The 16,326-nt window shown below is 39.0% G+C and overlaps 2 protein-coding genes across 7 annotated transcripts in view; one reads left to right on the plus strand and one right to left on the minus strand.

The window, feature by feature from the left end:
- Positions 1 to 16,326, minus strand: part of spsb4 (splA/ryanodine receptor domain and SOCS box containing 4) — a 252,980-nt gene that overhangs the window by 52,443 nt on the left and 184,211 nt on the right. The window lies entirely within an intron of this gene.
- LOC134297828 (zinc finger MYM-type protein 1-like) lies at positions 1,163 to 4,405 on the plus strand. Its single transcript, XM_062976558.1, has 2 exons — positions 1,163 to 1,724; positions 1,906 to 4,405. Exons 1-2 carry the CDS (start codon positions 1,365 to 1,367, stop codon positions 4,153 to 4,155), a joined length of 2,610 nt encoding a protein of 869 aa, XP_062832628.1. The 5' UTR covers positions 1,163 to 1,364; the 3' UTR covers positions 4,156 to 4,405.

Consider the following 16,326-nt stretch of genomic DNA (forward strand, 5'->3'; position numbering starts at 1 on the left):
TTCTAATTGGTTTTTTTTTTTGGCTTTTAGATGCAAGCATGAATGCTGCAATTAGGGAAAATGATTAGGATGTAAGCCTTGCAGCTTTAAAGCCTGACTGTTTCCTCCCTGAGTGAATTTTTTGTTGGGCGGTGTTAGCTGGCGCTGAATGTTTCCTGTGTGGAATTCCCCTGTTTTCAGAGTTGTGTTCTTTGCGATATGTTATGTGCTTGTACTGTCTGTGGCTGTGAGAAAACAGTGGATTTATCAGACTTTGATGATGGGAATACTTTGTTGGGAGGTGTTAGCTAGCCCTGATTGTTTCCTTTGTGGAATGCTTTCAGACTGTTGGTCTTTATTTATTGTCCTGGTTTTAGAGATTATATTGTTCTGCATTATTCTATCCCAGTAATTATTTCATATTAAAGTAGAATCTCACTTATCCAACATTCGTTTATACAGTGTTCTGGATTATCCAACACAGTCTGCCTTTTCGTAATCAATGTTTTTGTAGTCAGTGTCTTAAATTCATTGTGATATTTTAGTGGTAAATTTGTAAATACAGTACAGTAGAGTATCACTTATCCAAAATAAACGGGCCGGCAGAATGTTGGATAAGCGAATATGTTGGATAATAAGGAGGCATTAAGGAGAAGCCTATTAAACATCAAATTAGGTTATGATTTTACAAATGAAACACCAAAACATCATTTTAGACAACAAATTTGGCAGAAAAAGTAGTTCAATACACAGTAATGCTATGTAGTGATTACTGTATTTATGAATTTAGCACCAAAATATCACAATGTATTGAAAACATTGACTACAAAAATGGCTTGGATTATCCAGAACGTTGGATAAGCGAGGCTTGGATAAGTGAGACTCTACTGTAATTACTACATAGCATTACTACACATGTAACTACTTTTTCTGCCAAATTTGTTGTATAACATGATGTTGTAGTGCTTAATTTGTATAATCATAACCTAATTTGATGTTTAATAGGCTTTTCCTTAATCTCTTCTTATTATCCAACATATTCGCTTATCCAACGTTCTGCCGGCCCATTTATGTTGGATAAGTGAGACTCTACAGTAGAGACTCTACTGTAGAGTCTCTGCTGTACTTAAACAGTCCTCAAGTATAGCATGAAAAGGAATAATGCTCAAATGCTTGGTCCATAACCAGGTCTAGCAAGGCTATTCAATGCTAATCATCATTTTTTGATTATCCAACGCTCTGCTGGCCCGTTTATGTGGGATAAATGAGACTCTACTGTTCTTGGATGGAGCTGCAGGCTGTATTTCTGCTGTGTTGTCATAAGCTGAAAGTTGTTCTGCGTCAGTCCCCTTCCTTATATGACGAGTTGGGTTTTTTAGCAGAAAATGTCAAGCAAGAAGAAGCCATCGGGAGCATTTCATCGTAAAAGGAGGTTGCAGCATAGCCAAGAAGATAAGAGTCAAGCTAAAGCATTAAAAAGGTTTTTCACGACTTCACCATCATGCCAGACAGGAAAGCCAGAGACAACTAAATTGACTGAATCAGATCATGCTGATGACGGAAAGATACCAATCTCAGAGCCTCTACCAGGACCATCAACCAGTCAAGACCTTCTCACTGCAACTTCAGCAATACCATTACCACCTTCCTGTATTGGCATTACTGGGACTGACACTGAAGATGTGGATGAGGATTCATTAAGAGATGCAGCCCTGCCATCTACTAGTCGGCAAGCTATTGAATCGGTAAGTAGATTCAATTTAAAAATATTAGTGCAGATTTTTGGGAAATATAATTGGCCCTGGCCTGTCTTGTTCATTTTTTATTTAAAGATTGCATAACGAGGTATTATACTTATTGATCTTGCATTGCATTACATCTTAGAAAAACTTCTAGAAGTTAACATACACCCCCCTTTTTTTTCAGGAACAAAGAAGAGACCCTTTGTTATTTCTTTCCAATGATTGTGGAGAGTGGCCACTCAAAATAAATGATGAGGCACGGAAAATAATTGTTGAGCGAGGACCACAGCAAGTCAGAGGCATAAAGTTTCCTAAGGACATTCATGGCAGAAAATTTTCCCCATTTCATTATTCAAGGAAGTTGTGTAATGGAGAGCGTGTCAACAGATATTGGCTACAGTATTCTGTATCTAAAAATGCAGTGTTTTGTATTACTTGCAAAATTTTTGGAAACGACACATCCAGTCTTGCAGGTAGCCAAGGGTTTTCTGACTGGCGGAACTTGAGCAGGCTTTTGAGCAGTCACGAGAAATCCCGTCCTCATATGGAAAACCGTTCATCTTGGCGTGAGCTCTCGCAACGTTTGCATTTAAACAAAACTATTGATGCAGAGCATGAAAGACTTATTAATGCTGAAATTAAACATTGGGATCAAATTCTGAAACGCTTGCTATGTGCTACACGGTTTTTGGGGGTTCAAGGATTGCCATTTAGAGGGACAAAAGATGTTCTATTTGAACCTAATAATGGCAACTTTTTAAAATTGATAGAACATATAGCACAGTTTGATGATCCGATGGCTGAACATGTGAGAAGAATCACTTCCAAAGAAACACATGTCCACTATTTGAGTAAAAATGTCCAGAACGAGTTTATTTCTTTCTTGGCAGGCAAGGTCCAGAATAATATTTTGGAACAACTACATGAGGCAACATATTATTCTATTATATTGGACTGCACACCAGATATTAGCAACACCGAACAAATGACGTTGGTGGTTAGATTTGTTACATGTAAAGCAAATGAAGATATCTTGATTAAGGAACATTTTTTAGGCTTTGTTCCTGTTGCCAGTCCTTCAGGTGAAGGTATGACAGAAATATTACTCCATGAGTTGGAAGCACGACGTATTCCATTAAAAAACATGAGAGGCCAGGGATATGATAATGGTTCTGCAATGAAGGGAAAACATGTTGGAGTCCAGAGGAGGATCCTTGATTTAAATCCTAGAGCCTTTTATGTACCATGTGGAAACCACTCCCTGAACTTGGTCATAAATGATGCAGCTATGTCTTGCAAGATTGCAGCAGACTGTTTCGCCACCGTACAAGACCTCTATAACCTTTTTTCAGGTTCCCCAGTAAGATGGGGTACTTTGTTGAAGCATGTTTCAACTCTCACACTCAAACCACTTAGCAGTACTAGGTGGGAAAGTAGAATCGAAGCATTGTTGCCTTTGAGGTTCCATATTGAAGAAGTATATGATGCCGTATATGAAGCTTCTCATGATCAGAAATTTGATGGACTCTGTAGGAGCCGTGCTGGTGCTCTTCTTAAAAGACTGCAAAGCTTCACATTTCTGTGCAGCATAGTGACATGGCATGAGATCCTGCACAAGATAAATATCGTTAGTAAACAGTTGCAAAAAGTGTCAATCGATCTTCAAAATTCTATGGCTCTTATTAAGAGTGTGAAAAGTTTTCTAGAAAGGATGAGATCTGAAGAAGGTCTAAATAGCATCATTACAGATGCAAAGGAACTGGCAGAAAAAATCGATGCTACTGCCGACTTTGAAAACGAACAGGAAGCTCGACCGAGAAAAGTAAGCAGACAATTTTCGTATGAATGTAAAGATGAAGCTGTACATTCTGGCAAAGAGTCTTTTAAAGTGAACTTTTTTTTTGTTGTGCTTGACACAGCAATATCCTCATTAAAGGAGAGATTTCAGCTAATGGACAACCATAGTGGAAGTTTCAAATTTCTGTATGACATTTCAAGCCTTGGGAAATGTTGGAATGAAAAAGAATTGAAGTACGCCTGTCAACGCCTTGAAACTGTTTTGACAGATGGAGAAGACCACGATGTGAATGCTGGTGATCTGTATACAGAGCTACAATTACTTGCAGATATGCTTCCCCCTGGAAGTCTCCCAGCTGATGCCTTGTCTTTTATAAATCATGGTTCGGAGGATGTTTTCCCAAATGTCTACACTGCATTGAGAATTCTGTTAACACTTCCAATATCCGTGGCCAGCGGTGAAAGGAGTTTTTCAAAATTGAAACTTATAAAAAATTACTTAAGATCTACTGTGAGTCAAGAGCGCTTGAGTGGACTATCAACCTTGGCCATTGAAAATAGCTTGTTGGATGACATGGACACAGATTCCCTAGTACATGAGTTTTCCAAATTGAAAGTCAGAAAAATCAGGTTTTAATTTTTACAAGTGTTCAAGTTAATTTGTGTTAAGGAAAACTGGATGTTAAAAAATTAAAATTGTTGCAAAGTTTATTAAAATATTTATTTATTAAATTATTATTATTATTATTTATTAAGATTGGAGTTAATTCTATGTAATGTTACTATATGAACATAATGTTGTTAATAAACTTCTGGTTGTAAGGTAAACTCTTTTATCCATTCTATTCACCTCTACCTTCTACCTTTTATTTCTCGGTGATTGGGGTTTTTTTTTTGGGGGGGGGGGCACCAAAATCCTGTTTCGCTTACACTTGAAAATTTCCTTGGGCCGGCCCTGCAGATGAATCTTGGGAGATAACAGAGCTTGGACACAACCTTTTATGTTCCCAACATGGAGGAAGTTCCATTTAGCTGTTTTGAATAAACAGTGATTCATTGTCTTGCCCTCACTAATAATTCAATTTAAAATCAATCAAAAGGATCAGACCTCACTGTATCCCAGAGCAGGGAACTTTTTACTGTGGGTAGTAAAACTCACTCATCTTTTACTAGTCTACTGTCTTTCCATTTTAGTTCTATTTTGTTTTAAGTTGCCTTGAGCATCAAACTGAGAGAAAGACTGGATGAAGATCAGTTTTATTTTCAATCCCCTTCCCAATATTTTCCTCAACAATGAGTTTGCCTTTAAAAATGAAAAATTACCAAAAGTTTGGAAACATTAACATCTCTTACTAAACTGAAGGCAATTCAACCAAGGGTTAACTTCCCCATGTCTTGTCCATGATTAACTAAAGTAATGACATCCCCTCTTTGGCACGTTTTGAATATACATTAACTTACTAATGGATTCAGGTGTGATTTTTTTCAAGGCTAACATTCAATGGATAGTCTAAACTGGAGTAGACTACTGAATCTAATTGGTAAGTAAAAATTATGTAACCCCCAGAGATTTAATGCATTATTTTACTAACTGGATGTAAGTCTGTGCAATCAGAACTGATCACCATTCTGTTCAGTGAACTAAGTGGAAAAACCAAGTATAATTAAGGACAGTTCTCTTACATAAATGTATTTTAAAACAAAATGCTTCTTAAACTTTTTCCACTGTGACCCCATTTGGCTTGAGACATTTTTACGCAACCCCTGATGTATAGGTATATAAAACAGGTATAAAAATCAAACATTTACTGATAATAAATCAGCATTTACTAGGCTTGCCAAACAGGCTGGTTTCCTTTTTTATGAAGTACTGCTGCAGATTCCACTGTAAACCCTGCACATAGATCTGTGTACAGTACATGTCTAAAACAGCCACTTGGCTTACTGTTGCCAAATTTTTCATTTCTCCAACACTGAACTTAGGGATTCCATTTGGGACAGAGACTCACAGTTTAAGAAGCAGTGCTCTAGAAGAGGATTAATACTGTTAAACATTTGCCTCAGTTACTTCAATCATATAGGTTCACAGACAGAGAATGACTCTCCAGTTGTTGGCTGCAACTGCCTTTATCCTTCACCACTGACTATGCTGGCTACAGCTGATTGTGATTTTTTGGTTAGTCCCAACTAGATCTATTTAACAAATTTTTGAATAGGGAGTTCATGTGCAAGCAAATGCCATTGGTGTAATGGTCCAACTCTAACTGGAACTAATAATAGGATTCAGACTAAGATCTTCACCCTGCTTATATCCAAACATACCCTAGGAATACATGCATGACAGCATTTCTGGAAACCTAGCTTAATGTCATCATTAATTTCATATAAATGCAAGCAAGTCATTGTTTTTCCTCTTGCTTATAGTAAGGGAAATATATCCTGCCTGGGCATGTAGGCAAAATAAATGGTTTGCAAATCATTCAAAGGGATTCAAAGCTGTAAAAATTAGGACAATAAGTTAAATAATGAACTTTCTTCTACACAAGTGGTTCCCAACCTTTGGGCCTCCAAGTGTTTTGGACTTCAACTTTCAGAAATCCCAGCCAGCTTATCAGCTGTTAGGAACTGTGGAAGCTGACATCCAAAACAACTGGAGGCCCAAAGGTTGGGAATCAATGTTCTACACTGACCTTATATCTCAGGATCTGATCCCAGATTATTTGCTTATCCCAGATTATATGGCAATGGATACTCATATAATCAAGTTCAAAGCAAATAATATGGGATCAGATCCTGGGATATAAGGACAGTGTAGAAGAGGCCTTAGTCTCAGAATTCATTTTCTATAAAAATGTGGGCTACTAATTGGCTGGCCTTTTCCTCTTCTGGTTACTTTTTGATTGCTGTATAGACATGTATACCTACATAAGTTTAATGTCTGTAATTAAACAGACATTGACAATAATTTAATGCTTTTGAGACTTGGAAAGCTTACACTACTTCTACTCATCCATAAAATAGAGGGAAAGAAAAAAAAACATGACATCTGTTATTGGGGGAGGAAATATGCTGCCTGACCAGAGGGTGACTAATTAGTCAGAAAAACCTAAAAGGACAACAGTAATAGAATGTGTAATTGCAAATACTAAAAGTATGTAATGCCATTAAATGTATCCAAAGAAAATAGGCTTCAATTCTATTAGCAAATATGGGGTGCCCGATTCCAAAACATAGAGGTGTTTTCTCTCTCCCTCCCTCTCCCTTTAGCTAATTCTGCAGAAAAGATAATTTGAAGTGCATAAGTTTAATTTATTGTTTACTAGAATAAGCAATTAAACATGAAAATCAGAAAATGTACAAAGATTCAAAGCTTTAGAGTTAGGTAAGCAAGTCAAAATGTGCAAATAAAGAGGCCTACATTCCTTTGTTAGTCTCACGTGAGATTATTAAACCCACATACTCAATTACTGAAGGGTAATTTAATACCTAAGTGAACCCCACTGATGCAGTGAGTCTATCTATTCTAGCTGGAATTAGAAATTGGATTTAGGCCACAATGCTTAACAGCAAATTGGGATAAATTAATACATTACAGATGGAGTACTCCTTACCCAAAATACTTGGGACCAGAAGTGTTCTGCATTTTGGATTTTTTTCATTTTCAAATTTTGGAGTACTTCCATATACATAATGAGGTATCTTAGATATGGTTATAATCTAAACATGAAATTCATTTATCTTTCATATACATTTTATACACACAGCTTAAATATAATTTTATATACAGTATTTTTTAATAATTTTGTGCATGAAACAAAGTTTGTATACATTGAACCAGAAAGCAAAGGTGTCACTACTTCAGCCACTCCTGTGAACAATTTTGGAGTATTTTGGAATTTTCTCTAGGGTAAACACAACCTGTATATAATTGTCATCAGGCAAATGTATGCAAGTACAGAACAGCTAATAGACCTCTCATGAGTGGCATCTGTCTGCAAAAAATGCTGCTGAACACCTGGCACTCTCAAGTTAATCATAGGCAAGTTTCAGGAAACAGTTGTAAGCATCAACTGAATTACCATCTGAAACAAGAGATGATTCAATTCAGGAAACTATGAACCCGAGGATGGATCAAGATGAAACAGTACTCCCATCATACATTTCCCAACATCTGTCTGTTAATAATTGTATAAAATGTTTACTTATGTGTGTATTTGCTGTTAAACATTGTATATTCATCAGTTTTGGTCTGCTTACTTTGTTATATAGCACTGAGTAAACTGTGTTACATATGGATATAGATACAAAATCACAGAGCTAGAAGGGATCTTAATAGCCACCTAATCCAAAAACCTGTCAGTGCAATATTGTAATTCACAGCTCAAACAGTCCTGTGAGGTGGCCATCCAGTACCTGCCAAAATCTTTTAATGAGGAAAAATGAAACCATCCTCCAAGGTCTACTCAACAGTCAAACAGATTGGAATCTTCTCCATGTAATTTAAATGCCCTTGTTTGATCCTGGACGTTTGAGCAGCAGAAAACAACTGTTTTTCATATAACAGCCCTTCTAGGGACTATCATATCATCTCTTCAATTCTCCTCTCCAGGTTAAATGTCCTCAGCTCGCTCAATCATTCTTGATAAGACCTGGGGCACATCTACATTGATGCCTTGTGTGGATTGAAGGAAGCTCAAAAATACAATGTTTAAATAATACATTGCATGAATGTATGCTGTAACACAAATTAAAGGCTTTAACCAGGATAAACAAAAGTGAGAGATAAGCCAAAATAGGGCCTGTAATGTGTATCAGTTAGCCTAGGTGCAAACCATATCACATGGTAAAACTTATTAAGGAACAGGCACTGTGGTGATCTGTACATGTACATTGCAGGGGGGGGGAATCTAGTTAAACAAATTCTAAATACTCCATGGCCATGAAGCCAGGTTTGCTGTGGATCCTGGAACCATGTCAAAGTGCACAGAAGTACTACCCAGACCTCAACACAATTCCAGGGCTTGATGTGTGATCATCTCCATGTTTGAACTGCTTCCTCCTTTGCTGGTTTCATTCTGCCTTAAATGGTCCATGTAAATGTGCCCCTGATTTACAGACCCTTTACTATCTTTTTTGAGTGTGTTGATATCTTTTGGAAATGAACAAAGCAGAACTGAATGATACAGTGTTCCCTCACTTATCGCAGGGGTTACGTTCCAGGACCACCAGCAATAAGTAAAATCTGTAAAGTAGGGGCATTATATTTATTTTAATATTTACAAATTATATTAGTAGTTAGGTGGCCTTTCCCCCCTTTGCAAGCCTTCTTCCTGTGCTTCTTCTTGGCACCCTCCACTCTGCCGCCTGACACTTTCCCTTTTGCACATGCGCCTTCCTCTCGTTGGCATCCAGAGTGGTCCGGTTGGATGCCGACGAGAGGGAGGGTGCATGCGCAAAAGGGAAACTGGCACCTTTTGCGCATGTGCCACCGCTCAGAAAAAACCTGCAAAACAGTGAGGGAGATAAAAGCGAACCACGAAGTAGTGAGGGAACACTGTAATATTATTTCCCTGATATGTTAAGGCACCCTATATACAGAGATGGATACAGATGTGGAGATATATATTAATTTCTATCATTTCTGTCTGTCCATCCATCTTCTGTGTTATGGATAGACACAACTGCCAATATAGTTGACAACTCTGTACTACTTTTGAATAAATTTCACTGTTTATAAAACAGTGATTGTGTTAATTAGACTATTAAAAGGTTGAAATCCAAAGTAATATTCACAGGCAAAGCATCATTGCCAAGTCATTTTTTTAGTTGAAGGGAGATGTTGACAAGCTGGAAAGCGTCCAGAGGAGGGCGACTAAAATGATCAAAGGTCTGGAGAACAAGCCCTATGAGGAGAGGCTCAAAGAGCTGGGCATGTTTAGCCTGCAGAAGAGAAGGCTAAGAGGAGACATGATAGCCATGTACAAATATGTGAGGGCAAGTCATAGGGAGGAGGGAGCAAGCTTGTTTTCTGCTTCCCTGCAGACTAGGACACGGAACAATGGCTTCAAACTACAGGAAAGGAGATTCCACCTGAACATTAGGAAGAACTTCCTCACAGTGAGGGCTGTTCGGCAGTGGAACTCTCTCCCCCGGACTGTGGTGGAGGCTCCTTCTTTGGAGGCTTTTAAGCAGAGGCTGGATGGCCATCTGTCGGGGGTGCTTTGAATGCGATTTCCTGCTTCTTGGCAGGGGGTTGGATTGGATGGCCCAATCTCTTCCAACTCTACTATTCTATGATTCTATGAATTTTATTTGTAGATACAAACTTTGAGAGTAAAATGTTAGCATAAACATATAGAACCTCTGAGTATAGTATTAAGTGTTATAAGTTGTGAAGATTTATTACAGCAGTGGGGAAAGTGGAGGTACATAAGCTTTATGTGGACTAAATGTGCCCTCTTCTCTGGTACAAACAAAACCAAAAGGGAAGATAACTGTCAGTATTTTGTGACATGATCTGCTGTTGATATTTGGAGGTAAATTTCAAACTTCAATATATCACAATTGAAAAGGAAACTAATCACTTGAACTGCATGAAAACATTTTATGCAATTATTAATCAGCTCTAAGAAGATAGATACTTTTTGGACCTGAGTCGATTATTTTCTGAAGAGGGCCGAAACCCATGTGTTTCTTGAAATAGCAAACAAGCAAGTAAAAAAAAATATTTCCCAGTTTTTTCTAAACATCAGTAACCACTTCCTAACTAGCTACCTCCATTGATTCTGGGACTATCAGTCCTTCATTGACTATTCCTTTTTATATATACTTTCAGCTGCTTCTGTTGACTTTTTTGGAATGTAATTGTTTATTGACTTCAGCATGACTTCAATAACTGTAATTTAATCTTAAGTATTTAAAAATATTAAACAAACAAAGCTAAATTCATGCTTTACAATAAACAAAAGCAAAAAGGTCTTTGAGCACTTGGGCAACTGAAAAGCATCCCCCAACTCCAGAGTTTCCCATCTGTGATTTTAGACCATGCGTATTCAATAAACAGAAAACACATAATAACATTTTTTTCAAGAATTCATATGGATACAGTTATGAAAGGGGCATTGTTGTGGGCTTTCAAGTCCTTTTCAACATATGGCGACCCTAAAGTAAACCTACCACAGAGTTTTCCCATCAAGATTTCTTCAGAAAGGGTTTGCCATTGAATTTCTCTCACATTTATGAGTACGGCTGGCCCAAGGTCAGCCAGTAAGTGTCTGTGACCAAGTGGGGATTAAAGCCCCAGGGCCCTTCTACACAGTCATATAACACAGAATATCAGGGTAGAAAATCCCACAATATCTGCTTTCAGCCAGGTTATCTGAGTCCACACTGACATATATTCCAGTTCAAAGCAGATAATGTGGGATTTTATTCAGCTTTGTGGAAAGGGGTCCAGTCTCCCAAAGTCCTACTGTCCAATCAAATAAGAAAACCAAATTTGGCAAAGTGAATTTAAGTTGGGCATGGGGAAGTTGAATAATGAAATAGTTTAGATTTTAAAGATCCTATCAGAGAAATAAAACAATGTCTGAGTAAATGTTTGCAGGACACAATGAAAATATTACTCTTTTCAATATTACATTTGTGGGAGCTCTAAATTGGATTGGTACCAATATAAACAGGAAGTATTTTATTTATTTTGAACTACTTTTAGACTGCCTTTACAGATGAAAACTTGACATTGAGAAACCACTATTGTTGATACCAAGCAAATATTCAAAACTTCTGGAAATCTCATATCTTTACCTTGACCTATTAAATTGTATTTGTTAGGGAATCACATTTACATCATGTCTTGAACACCTTAACAGTCATACCACAAGCACTACTGACAGCTTAGTCCAACCGGGTCCAAGTAATAGAATGTGATACAATCCATGCCAGATAAGAGCAACAAACTTGTTTAATATCTATATCATTTATGATTACAGCAGCTCTGTGGACAATTACCACTACACATACTTACAGGTAAGACATATGAAATGGATTGACACATCTGGAAATAAGTTGTAGTTTGACTTCTTGAAACAGTTTACTAGTATGGAGATAGGAAGTGACAAGGATAGGAATGTTTCCCAATCCACAGTCAAAGTTTTCTAAATCTCCTAATTAGTTCTATAAATCAATGCCAATACAAGCAAGCAAGACTTTGTGTTACATTCACCCTGATCATTTTATTTCTTTAGAAACCTGTAGACATCTAAACCAAGAATTACTGCTACAACATTCAGTTCTTGCTCTGTAATATAAGTACAATCTAATTTTCTTGAACTAAAATGTATTGCTTTCTTTTGAACCTTTTCCCTGAAATATTGTTAATAGTCCAGGGAAAATTGTTTCAAGTCTATTTTCTTTTCTCAGATGTTAGAGGTTACTTGAGACAAAAAAGGAAAGGAACGGCCACTGCAGCAATAACCACAGGTAACAATCTGGCAGGAAATACATATTCTTTAACTTTCACCAATACTTTACAACATATTCTAATTCTTTATCAGCAATCCTCCCACCATTATCAACCATCTTATACCTCATGCTCTGTGGCTCAAGTTTAAGAAACAATTTCCTTTCACCCAGCCACTGCCTTCTAGGAATCATTTTGTTCCCAGAGATCAATGGGTCAGTGCCCAAGTAGTTAATTTAAAAAGAAGTCCTTATCTGCTCTGTTGCTTTAGAAACCATCATTGTGTTTTGGATACCAAATAACTACACTCATCTTTCTTCTTCATCTTCTTCTTCTTCGTCTTCTTCTTCTTCATCATCATCATCATCATCATTACTTTTGGGGGGTGTGAAGAAGTGTATAATTGTATTTTGTTTATAGATGATATGTGTATTTGATTTTGTGTAAACAGTCAGGTTTGGCTAAGTTTAAAATGGTGAGTATTTGAATTGGCAATATGTATGGGGGAAGGTAGCCATCTTAGAGTGCTAGAGCAGGTTACCATAGCAACAGGGGCGGAGCCAACCGCCGCCTGGAAAGGAAAAGGGGGAATATTTTAAAAACCCAAGGGCAGTCTGTGATTTTCTAGTCACAGGGAAGGATCTGATTCTTGTGTGGAGAATCAGGCTGGCTTAAATAGGAAAATTTGAGTCAGATTTAGGTTAGACCAGACTAGGCAAGTTAGGTGATTTGTCTAGGGTCAGTTGTAGAATCTGTGGATTAGGGAACATTAATCCCAGGGGATCCAGGAGGATCAGGGTTTAGTGTAATCCAGAGAAAGAAGTATTTTGAAAGTTTAACCACCTCATAACCGTTTGTAACCATTAAGCGAAGTGCCTTTAATAAGTTGTCTGAAACCATCAAGCTCTGTACCTGCAATAAACTTGTTTTGATTTTATTCTAACCAAGCCTCTGTCATACTCTTAAATTGAGTTAAGTAACATCAACACCTGTAGGGGAACAAATAGAGAAAGCTTAAAAGAACCAGTCTGCCTGATGTCTCTTCCATTGGTGGCAGCGAAGAAGGAGATAGTCAAACTAATAACTAATTAACATCATCTCTCATAAAACATCTCTATTAAGTGGTGGTATCTGTGTGTGTGTGTGAGGGATTAAAAAGGGTTCCATCTCTGACTCACATTCCTGCCAGACACCTCACCTCTGTACATATTGGTGGCTAAGCTGAGGGGATTTAAAAGGGACCCCATTCCTCTGTCACCTCAGTTCTCCACATTAATTGGTGGCAGCGGTGGGATTCAAAGAGGGATTCCATCCTCTGCCACATAAGCTCCTTACAGGGGGATTCAAGGCAGCTTCAACAGATAAAAACATATAACCGATATAGAAGAGATACAAGTGGGATAATGATGATTATGATGATGATGTATAGATTTATATTTTTTGTGAAAAAAATCAATCCAAAATGCTTGAGTCAACATATACCCTGGTTAGTGTGAATACTGTACCATACTTCTTATTAAAAATGAAAGGGAAAAAAAGAAACCATACCTTTCTATGAGTAGAGTGGCAAAAGGCAAGAGTTTAGTCTGCCATTGCAAAATATAAAAGAAGAACCACACTCCTCTACTCTCATTGCTGTAGTGCTGCTTCTGGCTTTTTGAATGCTTGGGCAAAGAAAGGGTTACAGCCAGAGGCGGTCCAACCATAAGGCGAAATAGGCATTTGCCTGTGGCGCCATCGTCCCGGGGGCACCATCGTCCTGGGAGGAGGGCACCACTCTCCACCTCCTTCTCTTTCGGGCCTTCCAGCGGCCGCGCTGGGCCTTCCGGCCAGCGCAGACCCACCTTCGCACCACGCAAGCCCACCTTTGGGGCCTTCAGAGATTGTGAGGTCTGTAGGAACTTGGAAGCTAGGTATGTGGGGTTTATATATCTGTAGAAGGTCCAGGGTGGGAGAAAGAACTTTTCTTTGAAGCAGGTGTGAATGTTGTAATTAATCACCTTGATTAGCATTTAATTTGATGTTTTATAGGCTTTTCCTTTATACTTCCTTATTATCCAACATTTTCACTTATCCAACGCTTTTATTTTTCAGTGATTGGTTTGGGGGGGGGCGCCAAAATTCTGTTCGCCTACACTTGAAAAATACCTAGGGCCGGCTCTGGTTACAGCAGCCCCTGAGATGGCACTGGTATTTTCCCCTCTTCATGGAATTCCCCTGGACTTATCCACAGGCCATATCAAAATCCATAATTTTGACCCCAAAACCTGTCCTTGATTTATACATGAATTCAACTAATTCATAAGTATTTAAATTCACAAAATACAAAGATTAAAAGATCCTTTAACTATCAAAAATTAAAACCAAGCAAAAGCACCAAAATAAAAAAAATAACTGAAAGAAAGTGCAACACATTGCTTAGGTGGACTGAACCTTGTGCATTTAGTCTTCAAAGACCTGTCAAAATAGAAAGGTTTTCACCTGTCTGCAAAACAAACATAGGGTGTCAATCTAACCTCCCTGGGATAATGAATATTGTACAGAATTTTTTTAAATGTATTCATGGAGACAGATATAGAAGAAGTATGTGGCCTGGGTGATGGGTGGAGGGAATGGGAAGTTTTTAATAACTGAAACTTAATTTTTCTTTTAAAAAATCCTCCCTGGGAAGTGAGTTTTAGAGTTTGGGAGAATCCATAGAGAAGTTCTCTACTATGTTTCCACCAGATGTACATATGAAGATAATGTGACAGAGGGAAGTGCCTCCCCAGGGGATCTCAGAAGACATGCAGGTCTCAAGTAACCTGAACTTGAACTATGTAGGAATTTGTAGTTCAAGGTCATCACTTTGACTTGAAAGAAATGTGCCCACAATCAGTGGAGCTGTTACAACAAGTGTTCCGTCCCCCAGGATGATGGTTTGCCTTACCTATTGGTCGTTTGTTTGTTTTCCCTCCTTTACATTTTGTTTGAGCCTCTGGCTGCAAAATCCTAGGAAAAGTGGCTTGGAATCTGCAAGAGCTGGCTGCAGTTTTCTTTGCAGTGATTGGTCAAAGAATGCAACATCTTAGGACCGCCCTTTTTACCAGGGTCTAGTCTCCATTTTAGAGTTTCATTCTGGCTATAGTCTTCCAACGTGCTGGAGCTGTGCAAGGCTAACTGGGACAAATCATCCTCAAAACCAGGCCAATCTAAGCCTATCCAAATTAGATAAGTATTGAATTATACTGATCTGGAATAGGAAATCTAGTAGAGGAGCAGGGTTATTCTGTCGCTTCTAGAACTAATCTTTGCTGTAAAGATAGGGAAGGAAAGAGTTTCTCCTTCTAATATAGGCAGCGTGATTAGGGTATAGTGGTTTTATAATCACCTTTGCTTTCTGGAACCAGGGATAATTCTGTACCTAAAACCTATAGAAATTTGTTTCATTTTCTGCAACTTTAAGATCTGTGCCAGGTTTACAACCTTGTATGAATAAACATCCTTTTTTGAAGTTATCCAGACTCAGTCGTTCAATATCTATAGGACAGCTTATAGGGATTTGCAGTTCGCCCGGATAAAGGACAGCACGTTTCAGTTTTATAGTTTTTTATTGTCCGGCGGACGGCACAGTTTTGAGGTAGATCAGCGGTTTTTCCGCTTGAGCTAGCTTGCACGGCTTATAGTTTTTTATAGTTTAGGAAGTTTAGTTTAGGCCGCGGCTTTTCCGCCTGAGCCCAGTCTGCATACCTAAAGACTCTACCAGCGTCTGAGGCAGTGGAGCCCGCTCTCAGACCTGAAGGAGTCAAATAGTGGGGCTCTATTTCCTTGCTATTTGGCTCGCGTGTGCGCACGTGGCCCAGTGGCTTTCTGGGTTTGCACAGGCTGTGCAGTTCCCAGCAACGTCCAGGGCTCCCTCGGCGGTAGACCTCGAGCCGCGGAGCACCAGCGACAGTTCTTTGGCTGGCTCTGAGGCGTGAAGCCCACCAGAACCAGGCTAGAACCTGGACAGGCCTGGCAACGCTGCTGCGAGTTCGGCCGGAGCACTCGGCCGGCTTCGACCTACCTCATCGTCCTGCGGTGGTGACCTGCCTCATCGTCCTGCGGTGGTGACCTGCCTCATCGCCTGGCGGTGGTGACCTGCCTCATCGTCCTGCGGTGGTGACCTGCCTCATCGTCCTGCGGTGGTGACCTGCTTCATCGTCCTGCGGTGGTGACCTCCCTTCACAGCGGGGAGGAGGCGTCTTTTCTCTCCTCCTTTCCAAAGCCAGCCTCGGTGCTCCTTCGGCGGCAGGCCTCGAGCCGCAGAGCACGAGGTGCTTGAAAATTTGGCGAAGTTGCCATTTTGGCAGTTTACGTCACTCGGGC

The sequence above is a fragment of the Anolis carolinensis genome, chromosome 3, assembly GCF_035594765.1.
Source record: "Anolis carolinensis isolate JA03-04 chromosome 3, rAnoCar3.1.pri, whole genome shotgun sequence".
Lineage (NCBI taxonomy): Eukaryota > Metazoa > Chordata > Lepidosauria > Squamata > Dactyloidae > Anolis > Anolis carolinensis.